Source organism: Marmota monax, unplaced genomic scaffold (assembly GCF_021218885.2).
Source record: "Marmota monax isolate L192 unplaced genomic scaffold, Marmota_monax_Labrador192_F-V1.1 WCK01_AAM20220418_F8-fsc00010, whole genome shotgun sequence".
Taxonomy (NCBI): domain Eukaryota; kingdom Metazoa; phylum Chordata; class Mammalia; order Rodentia; family Sciuridae; genus Marmota; species Marmota monax.
This window is the reverse complement of record NW_026692321.1, coordinates 17,295,857-17,309,105: the sequence shown is the minus strand read 5'-3', so window position 1 is coordinate 17,309,105 and position 13,249 is coordinate 17,295,857. Positions and strand designations below refer to the sequence as shown.

The 13,249-nt window shown below is 38.8% G+C and overlaps 1 protein-coding gene across 11 annotated transcripts in view; it reads right to left on the bottom strand.

The window, feature by feature from the left end:
- Positions 1-5,892: 5,892 nt before the first annotated feature.
- The window catches only part of Ncoa1 (nuclear receptor coactivator 1), a 253,377-nt gene continuing 246,020 nt past the window's right edge, over positions 5,893-13,249 (bottom strand). For 8 of the 11 annotated variants that reach the window (XM_058578392.1, XM_046441371.2, XM_058578391.1 and 5 more), the window contains 2 exons: positions 12,216-12,305; positions 5,893-8,174 (listed from right to left, as the gene is read on the bottom strand). In XM_058578392.1, coding sequence (XP_058434375.1) covers positions 8,004-8,174; positions 12,216-12,305 — 261 coding nt within the window. In that variant the 3' untranslated portion in view covers positions 5,893-8,003. Of the gene's footprint in view, positions 8,175-8,259; positions 8,317-12,215; positions 12,306-13,249 lie in introns of all 11 variants that reach the window. The other 3 variants (XM_046441373.2, XM_046441372.2, XM_046441369.2) reach the window with 3 other exon arrangements.

Genomic DNA, 13,249 nt, shown 5'->3' with positions numbered 1-13,249 from the left:
GGTTTCCTTGCTTCTGCATTGCCTTCTCTACAACTAGGTCCTAGCTCAACACAAAAGCAAGAGTGATCCTGTTAGAACCCGGGTAAACCATTTGACCCAGCTGTCCCACTCCTCAATTTATAACTAAAGGACTTAAAATCAGCATACTATAGTGACACAGCCACATCAATGTTTACAGCATCTCAATTCATAATAGCTAAACTATGGAACCAACCTAGATGCCTCTATATACATGTATAATTACACTGCTGGTGTGACTCTCTGCATCATGTTCAGCCAGAGGAAGGAGAAGTTGTGCTTCATTTGTGTACGATGTGTCAAAATGCATTCTGCTGTCACGTATAACTAATTAGGACAAATTAAAACAAGCAACAAAAACCCAGGTAAAAGTTGTCATTTCCCTAAAAATCTCCCAGTAGCTCTCTATCCAAGAATAAAAGTCAAAATTTATATTGGTCTACAAGGTCCTTTCTGATCGTTGGCCCTTATTGACCTCTTTGACTCATCATCTATTATTCTCCTCCTTCATTCTGCTCCCACCTCAAGACCTTTGCACCTCTGCCCAGAAAGCTCTTCTCCGTATTGCCATGGCTCCTATTTCACCTCCTATAGGTTGTCACTTCTTGGAAGGCCTTTCCTGTGACAACTCCTCTCCAGTCCTCCTGTTCCTCCTTCCCTACTTAATTTTTCTCCACAGCACTTGCCATCTGAGACACTACATTATTTGCTTGTCTGTCAATCAACCTTCATTAGAATGCAAACACCATGAGGACAGGGATTTCTTTTTCTTCATTGGTGTAGTGCCAGAGCCTAGAACAATATCTGGTAAAGAGTAGGTTAACATATGTTCTGTCACTGCTGTTAAATTACTGTAAAATTAATTGTTTAAAGTAAGTATTATAATACTTTCATAAGAGAAATTCTTAAATCTAAAGATTCCAAGAAAGGCTAACCACAACTTATTTTTGAGCTAGAAATTGACAAAATGACTGGTCATCTCTTTGAGGTTATACAAATAATATTAAAGACTGATTTAACAGTGGTGCACACCTGTAATCCTCACAACTCAAGAGGCTGAAGCAGGAGGGTTACAAGTTCAAGGCAAGCCTGGGACACTTAGTGAAACTATCAAGATAAAAAAGCTGGGAATGTGGCTCAGTGATAAAGCATGCTGAGTTCAATTTCCAGAATGTCTCCCACTCCTCAAAAAGAAGACTAATTTAACAATCTAGAACTGGTTCATTACTCTATTCTATTTTCACATTTACTTCAACATTTCCTGAATGAAAATTCTCCAGGGAAGGGTGACAGTGGAAAGCCTAAGCTTTGAAATGATGAGTCTTCAGTGTATGTTCTATAGGGAGTTTTTTTCTCAGTTTGATTTGGTTGAAATTTACATTATAGCTTACTAATTATCACTTAAAATATATCTGCTAACATCAAAGAATGTTAAAATGAAAACTTATTAAAAATGCTTATTTTTATAAAATTTTGCAAATTAAAAAAGAAAATGAATATGTAGTTTGCAGCTTAAAATTGAGTTCAGGCAGGTGTATGATAATTACTTTAGATTTAAAAACAAAGCAGAATTTAAGACTGGACCACTTTTTAGGCTTAAGGAAAGAAATCTCAGGTAAGACATTTATTCCTGTATGTAAAAGGTCTTCCTGTTAATAGTTTGGATCTGGTGGTTACTGCAATCATACGTAGAAATAATTAAGTTTTGGATTTGGTCTGTAATTAATAGGGCTGGAAAGAAGAATGTGGCTTTGAGGCATTACAAAGGACAACTTCTTGCAGAATGAGTTGCACTCAACTTCTTGGTGAGTGAAATGAGTAAAAGAAAGTTGTTGAAAATGACTGCTAACAGGTAGGGACCCAAGTACACATTTTGGGGGAAGTAAGTTAATTGGTTTGGGCCTTAATTTTGAGGAGCTGGGGTTGAAAGGATAGAATCTACATAGTAGTGTTCACCAGTTGGAAGTTTAGGACTGCATCTTGTAAGACGTCTTGGCTAGAAGAGTGGACTTAAAATGCATACACATACACATGTAATATTCAGACCTAAACAAACTCAAACTCATTTGTGCCCAGTTTTATTTTCAAAATGAAAACCCTGGCCAGGCAGGGTTGGCACATGCCTGTAATTCCAGCAGCTCCAGAGGCTGAGGCAGGAGGATGGCAAGGTCAAAGCCAGCCTCAGCAACTTAGTGAGGTCCTAAGCAATTTAACAAGACCCTGTCTCAAAATAAAACTTGAAAATAAGGGTTGGGGATGTGGCTTTCTGGTTAAGTGCCCCTGGGCTCAATCCTTGGAATCAAACAAACAAACAAAAACCCCTGACATGCATCTATGGAACTAAAGTTCCAAGGACATCCCCAGCAACACTCCAACTTTTTTTTTTTTTTTTTTTTTTTTGAGACAGGGACTCCCTAAGTTGCCCAGGCTGGCCTTGAACCTGCAATCCTCCTGCCTCAGCCTAGTGAGTTGCTGAGGTTACAAATGTGTGCTGCAGTGGGCTTGGATTTCCAGTTTTATGTGTTACTAACAGTGCTTTCATCTCTAGTAGTTGTATTGTGCAGTAGAAACAGAGGTGGGTTTCATCCCAAAGCCCAAGGATTGACCCTTTCGGCCAAGATTTCCAGCCATTTAACCACACATCTGAGCTTCAGTTTCACCATCTGTAAAGTAATCTACTCTTATTGATTTATGAGACTTTGTAGATCAAATATATGTGAAAGTAACTAAATATATGTGAAAGACTAGACAAATACAAGAAATTATTAGCACATAAGTGGGTATTTGCCTAGTACATTGCCTGGTAGAGTAGAAATGAAAAAGTGTTTTGTTTGATGTGGAATCTCCATTGTGGGAGAGAAGCACCAGCTCTACACTGCTCATACCTGTCACAGTCCGTATTGTATCAACGGACCAACAATAGATTACTCTGGCCTGGAATTTTTTTTTTCTTTATTCTGCATCTTAGGATCCTTGGACACTGGAACCAAGATAAATCTCATAGGAGAATATTCCTCATTGAATATTTCTTTTAACATTTTATTTCTTCTGTTCTCAAACCAATGTCTCCAGGTTGCTATGGATACCTATAGGCACTGCTTGCTTCTGCTGGTTGTACAAATGACTAGAGCTTGCACACAAGCACATATAGTTACACCATAGCTAAACTCCACAGCATAGGAGAAAGTTTCTTGTCTGCAGAAGATCAAGAGCCAGAGAAAAGTGAATACCCCCAAGTATGACTCAAGAAACCTTATATCTTAGGAAGAATTGTAGACGCTACAATTACTCTGCCTCATGAAAAGCATCCGCGTGTGTGTTGCTGAGGACTGAACCCAGGGCCTTGTACATGGCACATGCACGGCAAGCTCTCTAGCTTTGAGCTACATTCCCAGACCTGTCAGCTGTTCTTATACCTGCCCCATAGGGAACCTTATCTTCTAAAATTCTTTTAGGCTAAAGATATTACACTGATCTCATTGGAGGCCCCTTTTCATTCCGTTTAAATATGGAAAGACAGAATTTCTCTCCCAAACTATAGTGGGATACCCTGCTGACCACATGCCAAAGATCAGCCTTCATTTAACTGAGGCTGCCCAAGAGCAGGCTCTGACTGCTTCCAGAGAAGGATTAGATCCCCTCTTTTCAAAGCTGTATTTAATAACTTACATAAGAAAGCACTGCCTAATGTAACACAATGATATTAAACTCTGCAGACTCAAAATTATTCCTAAATCATATAATCTAGGATAATGAATCCAGAATTTGGAATCAGAAGATGTGGCTTCGAGTCCCAATTCCACTGATCAGCAGTGATGCTGGTGTCATAACTGTGTTGAGATTGTTTTGTCTTTACAACTCTCTCAAATTCTGTGGAGGATTGAGAATAATGTACATAAAGGATTTTAGAAATTGTTACAGTGAAAATTCATTTCCTCTTAATTTTCTTAATAGTTATCAGCTACAGTTGATTGTGAAGAAATAGAAGCCTGTACTTCTGGTTGGACAGGGCCAGTTATGGAAGAGGCCATAGCTCAGCTGGTACAATTTCCAAATGAGGTTCCCAAACCTAGAGTGTGTTCCTCCTGGAGCCAAAGGCTGACTTCAATTCCTTTCTAGTTTATCAGCTGACAGAATTGTAATAACATGTTTATGAGAGCTCAAAACACTAACAATTTAAAAACGAGTTCTCTGGAGCTCCTTCCTGTTTCTAGGCCTTCATAACGCTGTTTTTCTGAACTATCCTCACGCTTCACTGAGCTACTTCTGCACTACGCTGCAAATGTCACCTAAAATACCATCTCTTTCACAAGGAAACCTGCCTTGACCAGGGACATGGTCTCACTAGCAAAGCAACTTAGAACTCTCCTCTGTACCACTGAACTCAATCATGCTTCTAACTATCCTCACACCCCCACAAATGTGAATATAAGTTCCATTAAGGCAGGGTTCATTTCTGTCTGGATCCTTCCATGTCCATGGAGCCCTAGATAAAGAATAAAAAGGTGTTGAATGAGTGAACAAGGATAAATCACTGTTTCTCTCAAATCTTGTTAAATGAATTCTCGTGACAATGAAAATAAAATATACAAAGAAAACTAATTTAATGCTGGCAGAAAGGATTATGGATGGAGAAATGCTTCCCTTTGGCAGTTTTCCCAATAAAAAGAATTAATGGGTTTAATTAAATCACCAAGTTCTTCAGAAGCACAGGAATGGCCAAGGACCAAGCATGCTCTGCATTACTCACAACATTCAAGGGGGAGTTGCTCTTCTCAGGGGAGCAGTGAGGGTCTACATGGAAGTCAGTGCAACTGCCTTTATAAGCAGACAATTGTCCTTTCTTTTTCTTTTGCAGGGCCTAAATAGTTTCTAAGATCTTCTTTAGGAATGGAACCTATTTACACAAAAATCACAAAGAAAGTGAAGTTTCCTTGTTCTACCCTCATCTCAATTTTTCCTCAACTGATTCCATGTGTTCTTCATTTCTGTCTTAGGATAACTTTACATCAGTATTCAGCCTCATCTAAGAGAAGTAGCATTAAAAAAATACTTTTAGTTGTAGATGGCACAATACCTTTATTTTGTTTATTTATAAATAATCAAAACGGTGCTGAGGAGCGAACCCAGTGCCTCACACATGCTAGGTAAGTGCTCTATCACTGAGCTACAACCCCAGCCCAAGAGAAGTAGCATTTTTATCTTATTACAACTGTAGGGAAAAAGGTGGGCTCCTCTATAAATACTGTGTCAGACAGTAGCTACCAAATCTGTATGGATTTATGTGTGGGAATGTGACTGCCCCCTGCCTTCTGGAATCACCTTTGCTTACTTCCCCACTTAGTTAAGCACTGGTTGATTCCAGCTGCCTTAAAAACACATAAATAAGAAACAGGGCTTAACTTTCACAGAATGCATTATCACTCAAGTGAAGTCCAACATCTCTATCAATTAATGTTGGTATGTAAAAGACCAAGAATACAGAGAGACAAGGTATTTTGTGACCCTGAAGTGTTGTTGCCTGAAGCAGACTTGGCAAGACACAAGGCCAGAGTGTTTACTCCTTGGATAAATGGCCAACTTAGTATTTCCTCAAAGACCCCTACCACAACTTCACCCTGATCTTTGCAATTTCACTGGGTAGATGATTCCTATTAGAGTGACTTCGAGGATCTTAGGCATTAGGAATCTTAGGTTTTAGAGATCATTTCTTTTATTATCCTTTCATTAACTGTTAGTCATTCTGGGTTGTGGTATTTTCCTGCAGACTGTAGGTTTCACTTCTTCCCTGTAAATGAAGAGGCAACCCATGAGGTTGTTAAACAGATTCTATTCAGTAGTTGGAAAAGTGAATTTCCTATGGAATGACAGGAATTACATAGAAGCAAGCAATTTTATTTTCCTCAAATGTAGCAATAATTTTAATCTGTACATACATAAAACAAACAGTGCAATTATAAAACCTTGAAGGTGACATGCATACTTTAAGGTGCAGTTGGGATGGGGAAGGATGCTAGCATCTTCAATTTTCCTTACTGCTTTTCTTTTCTAGTTCCTTATGCAAAAGCACTGAGTCAGGAAACTTCATCTGGAATGCTGAAGTTAAGGGTGAACTTCCTGATGTCTGCACATCTAAATATCACAAACAATGGAAATGGCCTCCTACAGCAGTTTGGTAGGGACTAGAGTAATATGGCTGGGCTTTCAAGCTGGAAATTAATGAAATCAAGGATGCATTTTCTGAAAAACTAAAAGAGATAATGTTTTTGACTGAGTGTCCTATTTCTGTTTCATAGTTGCTACCCATGTGAGCCCTTCCATCAATTTTTTTTTTAATTCGGTATAGTTTCTGAATAGATGCTGTTCAATGGAGTTATCTGAAACTAGGGGTGGTGAGATGCAGAAAGGAGGACCTGGGGAAATGGCTTCTTCCTTGAAGTCTGAGTCCATGCTCCTCATCCATGTTGGTTCTTATGGCCTTTTCTCTGCCGCAAGCAGAGGTAGCTGGTGCAGAAGGTCAGTGTTGTCATCGTTCACAGGCCCAGGGATGCAGGTAATGGTGAGTGATGGGGGTCTACTTTGCTTCTTCCACACAATGCTTTCTCAAGCTTTCCTGGCCTGTGGTGGAACTTCTAGAACTAGAAAGTCAGTTCACTGGCTCCTTTCTCAGAGACCAGGATGAGATGGGACGTGGCCGAATGACAGGACACAAAGGGAAAACATGGTACCAATTAGCCTCAGAGCAGGATAGAGAAATTTATATTTGCACAGATGGAAACTCAAATTCCCAAAGTCAACCTAAGAAAAACAGCAGATTTTCTTTGAGCACTAATTTCCCTCTGTACAAGCGGCATGTGCATTTCTGGCTGGGTGATCCTGGACACTCTGGGGTAGTCTGCTCTAGCTCAGCTGGAATGGCTCTTTCTGGCAGTGCCACATTGATATGAGCCCCAAAGTAAATCCACACATGGCATCACGATTGCTAAAATAATGAAATATTACTAGCCAAATTTAACTGCAATTCAATCAATGTTATATTTCACACAAATTTAGAAAAATCAAGAATATGATATTAAAAGCATAAAATTAAACAGAAAGAAATCAATTTCTACAAGAAATCAAATATATTTACAGTGAGATTAAAAATAAGCTACTTGAATCATAAATTTAATTTTATTTTAAATAACTTTAGCTACCTCAGCTGTTAATACAATAAAAGCAGAAAGAACAGGCTGCCTTTTTCGCCGGATTTAATCAGGAAACTGTATCTACAATAATTGACAGAACTCACATCTTGTCCTTCACCCATCTCATCAAAAATTATTGCATTTTTTCCCAAACTGTATTTTTTGGATTCCTCTGTGAATATCATCCTCTTTCCTGGAGGCATCTTGGTTTAAATCCATCTTTAAAAAAAGGAGAAAGGGTACATATGTGGAGGCAAAATATTATCTTGAAGCCAACAGATAAAGAGTTGCTTGAAGAAGCTGATTGTACATACAAGCTGCCTGGGGTGGGGTAGGGAGGGCTGTTGGTTTTGAGGAACGTGACAGCCTTTGGTGGACGGACACAGGCAAAGCCCCACGGGCCTATCTTCCTGGGCAGGGTCAGGACTGAGCCAGCGAGGTGGAGCTTCGTCTTCCCCTTGGAACTTGTTGTTTTGGTTCTCCTTCAAAAGCCTTCATCCAGATAAGAAGCCAATGACTGATTACAAAAATAAGAATAATTAAATTTGGCTCAAGAAATAGATTGTCCAACTGTTCTGCCTTGTTTCTAATATCCAAGGCCTTTACAAAGAAACAAAAGCATCTCTCAATCTCCCAACAAAAGTGAACATTTTTTTCTTTTTTTTTTTTTTTTGCTCCAAATGCTACGACCTGAAGAATGGCTGCAGATTGAGATATCAAAAATCTCAGAAAAATATATAATATATTTGTATATCTCTGTATGTCTATTATTTAAATTTCACATTCCTTTAAAAGTGGTTATTCAGTCAGTAGCTGCTGAAGGAGGCTCTTCTGCTGGGCCTGGGGGGTCTGTGGTCCTGACGTGGGTTTTTGAGTTCCCAGTGGACCAGGCTGGTTCAGGTAAGGGTCCCCGCCTACCAGATTCACTGTACACTGGACGTCAGCAAACACCTGAACCTGTTGCACCTGCTGGAACACAAATAAAAGATGTGTTTAGACAGAAGGGTCTGCCCCCCCGGCTTATGAGTGGGTACTACTTGAAGTGGAAACTCACTAGAGCATTCCTCTAGTCTGTAGTCACCACAGAGAAGAACTCTTCTGTCTTCTTGTCCTACAAAAAGAAAATCGCTGCACTCATTTTGCTCAGGGTTCTGGAAAGTTCACACTTTAAAAATAAAATAAAAATTGGAATGGTCATGTCAACCCCTACAGGGTTGCCATCAATACTGAAAGTGAGTGTCATTGCTAATATTGCCAAGGTTGGGAAAAGCCCAGTTTCAGAGTATGGTACCTGTGGTGGGTCCAAAAAAAAAAAAAACAAAAAAAACCACGCTATTTGGAAAACCAGTTCAAAAGCATTCTACAGATGACTTTAGTAGGATAAAAAATCTTTATGATGGCACTGAGAAATTAAGGGCTTTAACCCAGTATCAGCAAAATAAACCCACCACAACTTAGTAACAGGACATCAGCACTACTAAGGTTAATGTCCGGAAGATTTGAGTAGTATCTAAATATATTATTACATAGCTCCTCACATATCAGCTTTAGAATTACAACAAATTATCATTTGAACAATTTTATATTTGACTTTTTTCCTGATAGACAATTCCTTAAACACATGAGCTAAAAATAACAGTAAATCTACTAGTTGAAGACAGTGTGAATTTTCCCTTTACTTTCAGTAATAATACATATATTCCTTTAAAATGTCACAATTTTTCATAGTTCTAACATTTTCTATTGGGAAAATAAAGCCAGAAGTTAGTCTTACCAACTAGCTTATTAAAAAGTTGTTAATAGAACTGATTAAGGCCGATATCACACTTCTGAATGCTCCAGAGCAGGAATAGAAACGCCTTCTAAGGCATCTAAGTGTCTCCAATTTTTGGCAAACTGGTGCCTTATGTTTAATAGGTTCATAAAGAATTTTAGATGTGTTTTTTTTTTGTCATTTAGCACTAATATTTGGCAATTACACTCCACTCCTCTGAAAAGCTTTCTACTCTAAACAGAGTAAAAGTTGTTTTCTACCAGCCTTCATGTCCTACCAACTTTCTGTATCAGTCTAGCCAGTAGTGTCTTATTCTTAATCCACATACATCCCCACTCCGTTTGCTCTCAGATAAGGCAGACCCTGACTAGTGTTTTTGTGGTGCCTAATGAATTAAATCCCTAGTTAGATTAGATTAGCACTGTTTCTCTCCTCATCTTGCTCTTTTCCTAGTTTCCTAGGTTTTGCTTCTTGCCCCTATATGCTTCATCTTTGAGCTTTTTTTCAGGTATCTAAAGCACACTGTCTTATGTCTGCTCTCTAGCCGCCTCTGTGCCCTCACTAAACTGCTGTTGTAACCGCCGTCTCTACTTTTCCTCTGGGGTTTGACCTGGGCATTCTTCTCTCCCAGGTGAACAATCCCCTATCACCTCCTCCTGCTTCTTCATTCTCTGCAATCCTTTCTTCTTCTTTCCTCTGTCTAGCCTCCTCCCCAGTACAGCTGGCCCCTGGTCCTCCCCAGTCCTCTCTCTTTTTCCATACATCTGTCCCTGCATTTCTACCTCCCTCACTCCGATCTCTGTTTGGCAAATATAAATTCACAGAGACAAACAGAGGTGTCATAAAGGGCTAAAACAGAAAGAAGACTCTGCCACTGAGACTTCGTGCGAACACAAACAATAGTGTTTTTTCAGCAATTAAAAAATTTTATGGGGGAGATACTGAGGATTGAACCCAGGGATGCTTTACCACTAAACCACACCCCCAGTCCTTTTGATTTCTTATTTTGAGACAAAGTCTAAGTTGCTCAGGGCCTTGCTGAATTGCTGAGGCTGACCTTGAATTTGCAATCCTCCTGCCTCAGCCTCCGAGACACTGGGATTACAGACATGCACCACTATACCTGGGTTCAGCTATTATTTTTAAATCAACATAACTTTCATGTTTATGTATTCCTAAATATGAAATAATGGGGTAAAGCCTAATGTGTTTTCGTCCCCAAATAATGAAAAACACTCCTGATAAAGAAAAGCATGATAAAATAGACTAGAGAGAAAATTCTGCTTCTTTAGAAAAAAGTAAAAGAATATTTTTAGATAAGTCTATTTTTGAAATTAAAAAAACCTAAAAACAAAACAAAACTCTAAAACACATTTCATCCATTTTGAACATTTACTTAGAAAAAAGGATGCCTTAAGACTCAAGGACTTCTTTCACAGACAGGCAAAGCCTACACAGAAGATGAAGATCTGCCAGGGGAGAAGAATGGGGTGACAGCGAGTGCCAGCCTCTGAAGATTTTCCAGCATCGTTTTTCCTTCAATTCAAATACTATCCCAGGTTCAGAACTTACAGCTTGGTTGTTTTGCTTTAACTAATTTGTCATGCTACACAGTACAGGACTCTGTGAGCATGAGACTTTCAAAGACTTCTGGTAAATGAAGACCATCTTCATTCCTCAATCACAAAAAGCCCTTTCTTTATCATCAAAGGACTGAAGTTTGGTTTCATAAAGCTCGGACTCTGGATACAGCCTCCTACCTGGTCTTTCTCCTCCTAAGCCAGTTGCCCAGCAGGCCTTCCTTTACCTCTTCCACCCCAAGATAAAGCCTATGCCAGCATGCTTTATCAGTGTTCTCCTTCAGGGATGAGTTTATTTAGGATGAAGTCCAGATCACTCAGTTAGTATTCAAGAAAGCTGGAAATTTGTCCCCATCTACTGTACCAATTTTGATTCCTACAAATTCTTACTACAAACTTTTAACCTTCAGTGGATTTTGTTTTCCAGGACTATGCTAAGATATCTGTTTCCCTGTCCTTTACTACCCCTTGTTCTGGCTTCTAACAACCATTACATAGACCTTTCTCTTTCTCCTGGCCTGAGAACTGTCCGTCAAGCCCAATTCAGCCTACTCCTGTGTAAATTCTCTCTGAACATCTCAGTCATTTCTCTTTTCTTTATTCTTTGTAGCAATAGGGCTTGAACCAGGGCCTTGTGTACTAGGCAAGAACTCTTCCACTGACCTCAGTCCTATTTCTTTGAATGCTTATGCTCTTGTTACTTGTAACATAAATTTGATAGTTTGCCTTCTTTGGTTATGTGACAGTTTAGGTACATGTGTCTAAATGTTTTATCTTTCAACAGACTCTAAGTGATGTGACAGATACAGCATGAACTTTGGTGTTAGAGAGACCTGGGTCTGAATCTCAGCTCCTCCTCATTGTAGTTTTGTAAGTGGTACATATAGTTAAACCTTCTCAGGTTCAGTTTCTTTATCTGTGAAGAAAAGGAACACTACCTCCTTTGTAGGGTTACAGTGAGGCTTAAATGAGATAAAGCATACAGTGCCTACCACAGTGCCTGGCAAATCATAAATTTTACAATAAAACTTTTTCCTTCTCTTCTTCTTATAGTTCACCCAAAAGGCAAGGGAGATATGTATATTTCTATCTCATCTACACCAAAATACCTATGTTAAAAAAAACTTAAGATAAAGATGAAACCCAAATTACCAAAGTGAATTAAAACCTCCAAAATTTCTAAGTTTGGTTAATACAGGAAATTTGGCCATTTGTTGTTTGTGCTGTTCAGAAACATACTTCTAAGGAGGCAGAGCACATAGCAAACACTGTTTAGTGTGAACTTACTTAGATCTTCTGAGTATTTTTATTACAGATGAGTTTTAAGCACTGTTACTTAAACAATAACAATGGGTGGCCACCTGTGTGATTCCCCTACCTACCCTTTCTAAGAACTCTGTTAAATCCTCTGAAAGCTTATCTCATTTAACCCTCTCAACAATCCTATAAGCAGGTATCTTGTTAGTTCTGTGGTTACACAGCAGCTCAGGAAAGTTCTGTATCATGCCCACAATGACACAAATAAGGAAAGTATGGCCAGGACTCACACCCAGGTCTGACTTCCAAGGTCAGGTTCTTAAACCACGATGCTACGCAGCGTCCTCTGTGTATCTAGAGTACATATGACAGCTCTGCACTTAGCATTTTCTTACTGACCTGGGTTCCATCTGCTTCTGTTTTGAGAAGGTCAGTGGATGAAAGCTGGTTGCAGTAGAGGCCTGTGTGTCTCAGTGCTGGATCATTTATCTATTAAAGACAAATATAAGGCCAAATTACAAGCATGTTGTTTAAATTAAAGACCAAATTCTTCAATGAAAAACAATCTCCTTTGCTGTGAAGAAGCTTTTTAGTTTGATTCTATCCCACCTGTTGATTCTCAATTTTACTTCTTGTGCTTTAGGAGTCTTGTGAAGGGAGCTGGTTCCTAAGCTGACATGATATAGATTTGAGCCTACTTTTTCTTCTATGAATTGCAGGGTTTCTAGTCTAATGCCTATGGCCATGACCCACTTTGAGTTGAGTTTTGTGCAGAGTGAGAAATAAGGGTTTAATTTTATTTTGCTACACACATATTTCCAGTTTTTCCAGCACCATTTGTTAAAGAGGCTATCTTTTCTCCAATGTATGTTTTGGTGCCTTTGTCTAGTATGAGATAATGGTATTTACATGGGTTTGTCTCTGTGTCTTCTATTCTGTACCACTGGTCTACATGTCTGTTTTAGTGCCAATACCATGCCCTTTTTGTTACTATAGCTTTGTAGTATAATCTAAGGTTTGGTATAATGATACCTCTTTCTTTGCTTTTCTTGCTAAAAATTGCTTTGGCTATTCTGGACCTCTTATTTTTCCCAATGAATTTCATGACTACTTTTTCTATATCTAGAAGAACGTCATTGAAATTTTAAAAGGCATTACATTAAATCTGTATAGCGCTTTTGGTAGTATGGCTGTTTTGACAATGTTAATTCTGCCTATACTGTTAATGGGAAATATTTCCATCTTCTAAGGTCTTCTTCAATTTCTTTCTTCAGTGTTCTGTAGTTTTAATTGTAGAGGTCTTTCACCTCTTTTGTTAGATTGATTTCCCCAATTTTTTTGAGGCTACTGTAAATGGGGTAGTTTTCATGATTTCTCTTTCAGTTGATTCATCACTGATGTATAGGAACTCAATTAATGTATGGGTGTTAATT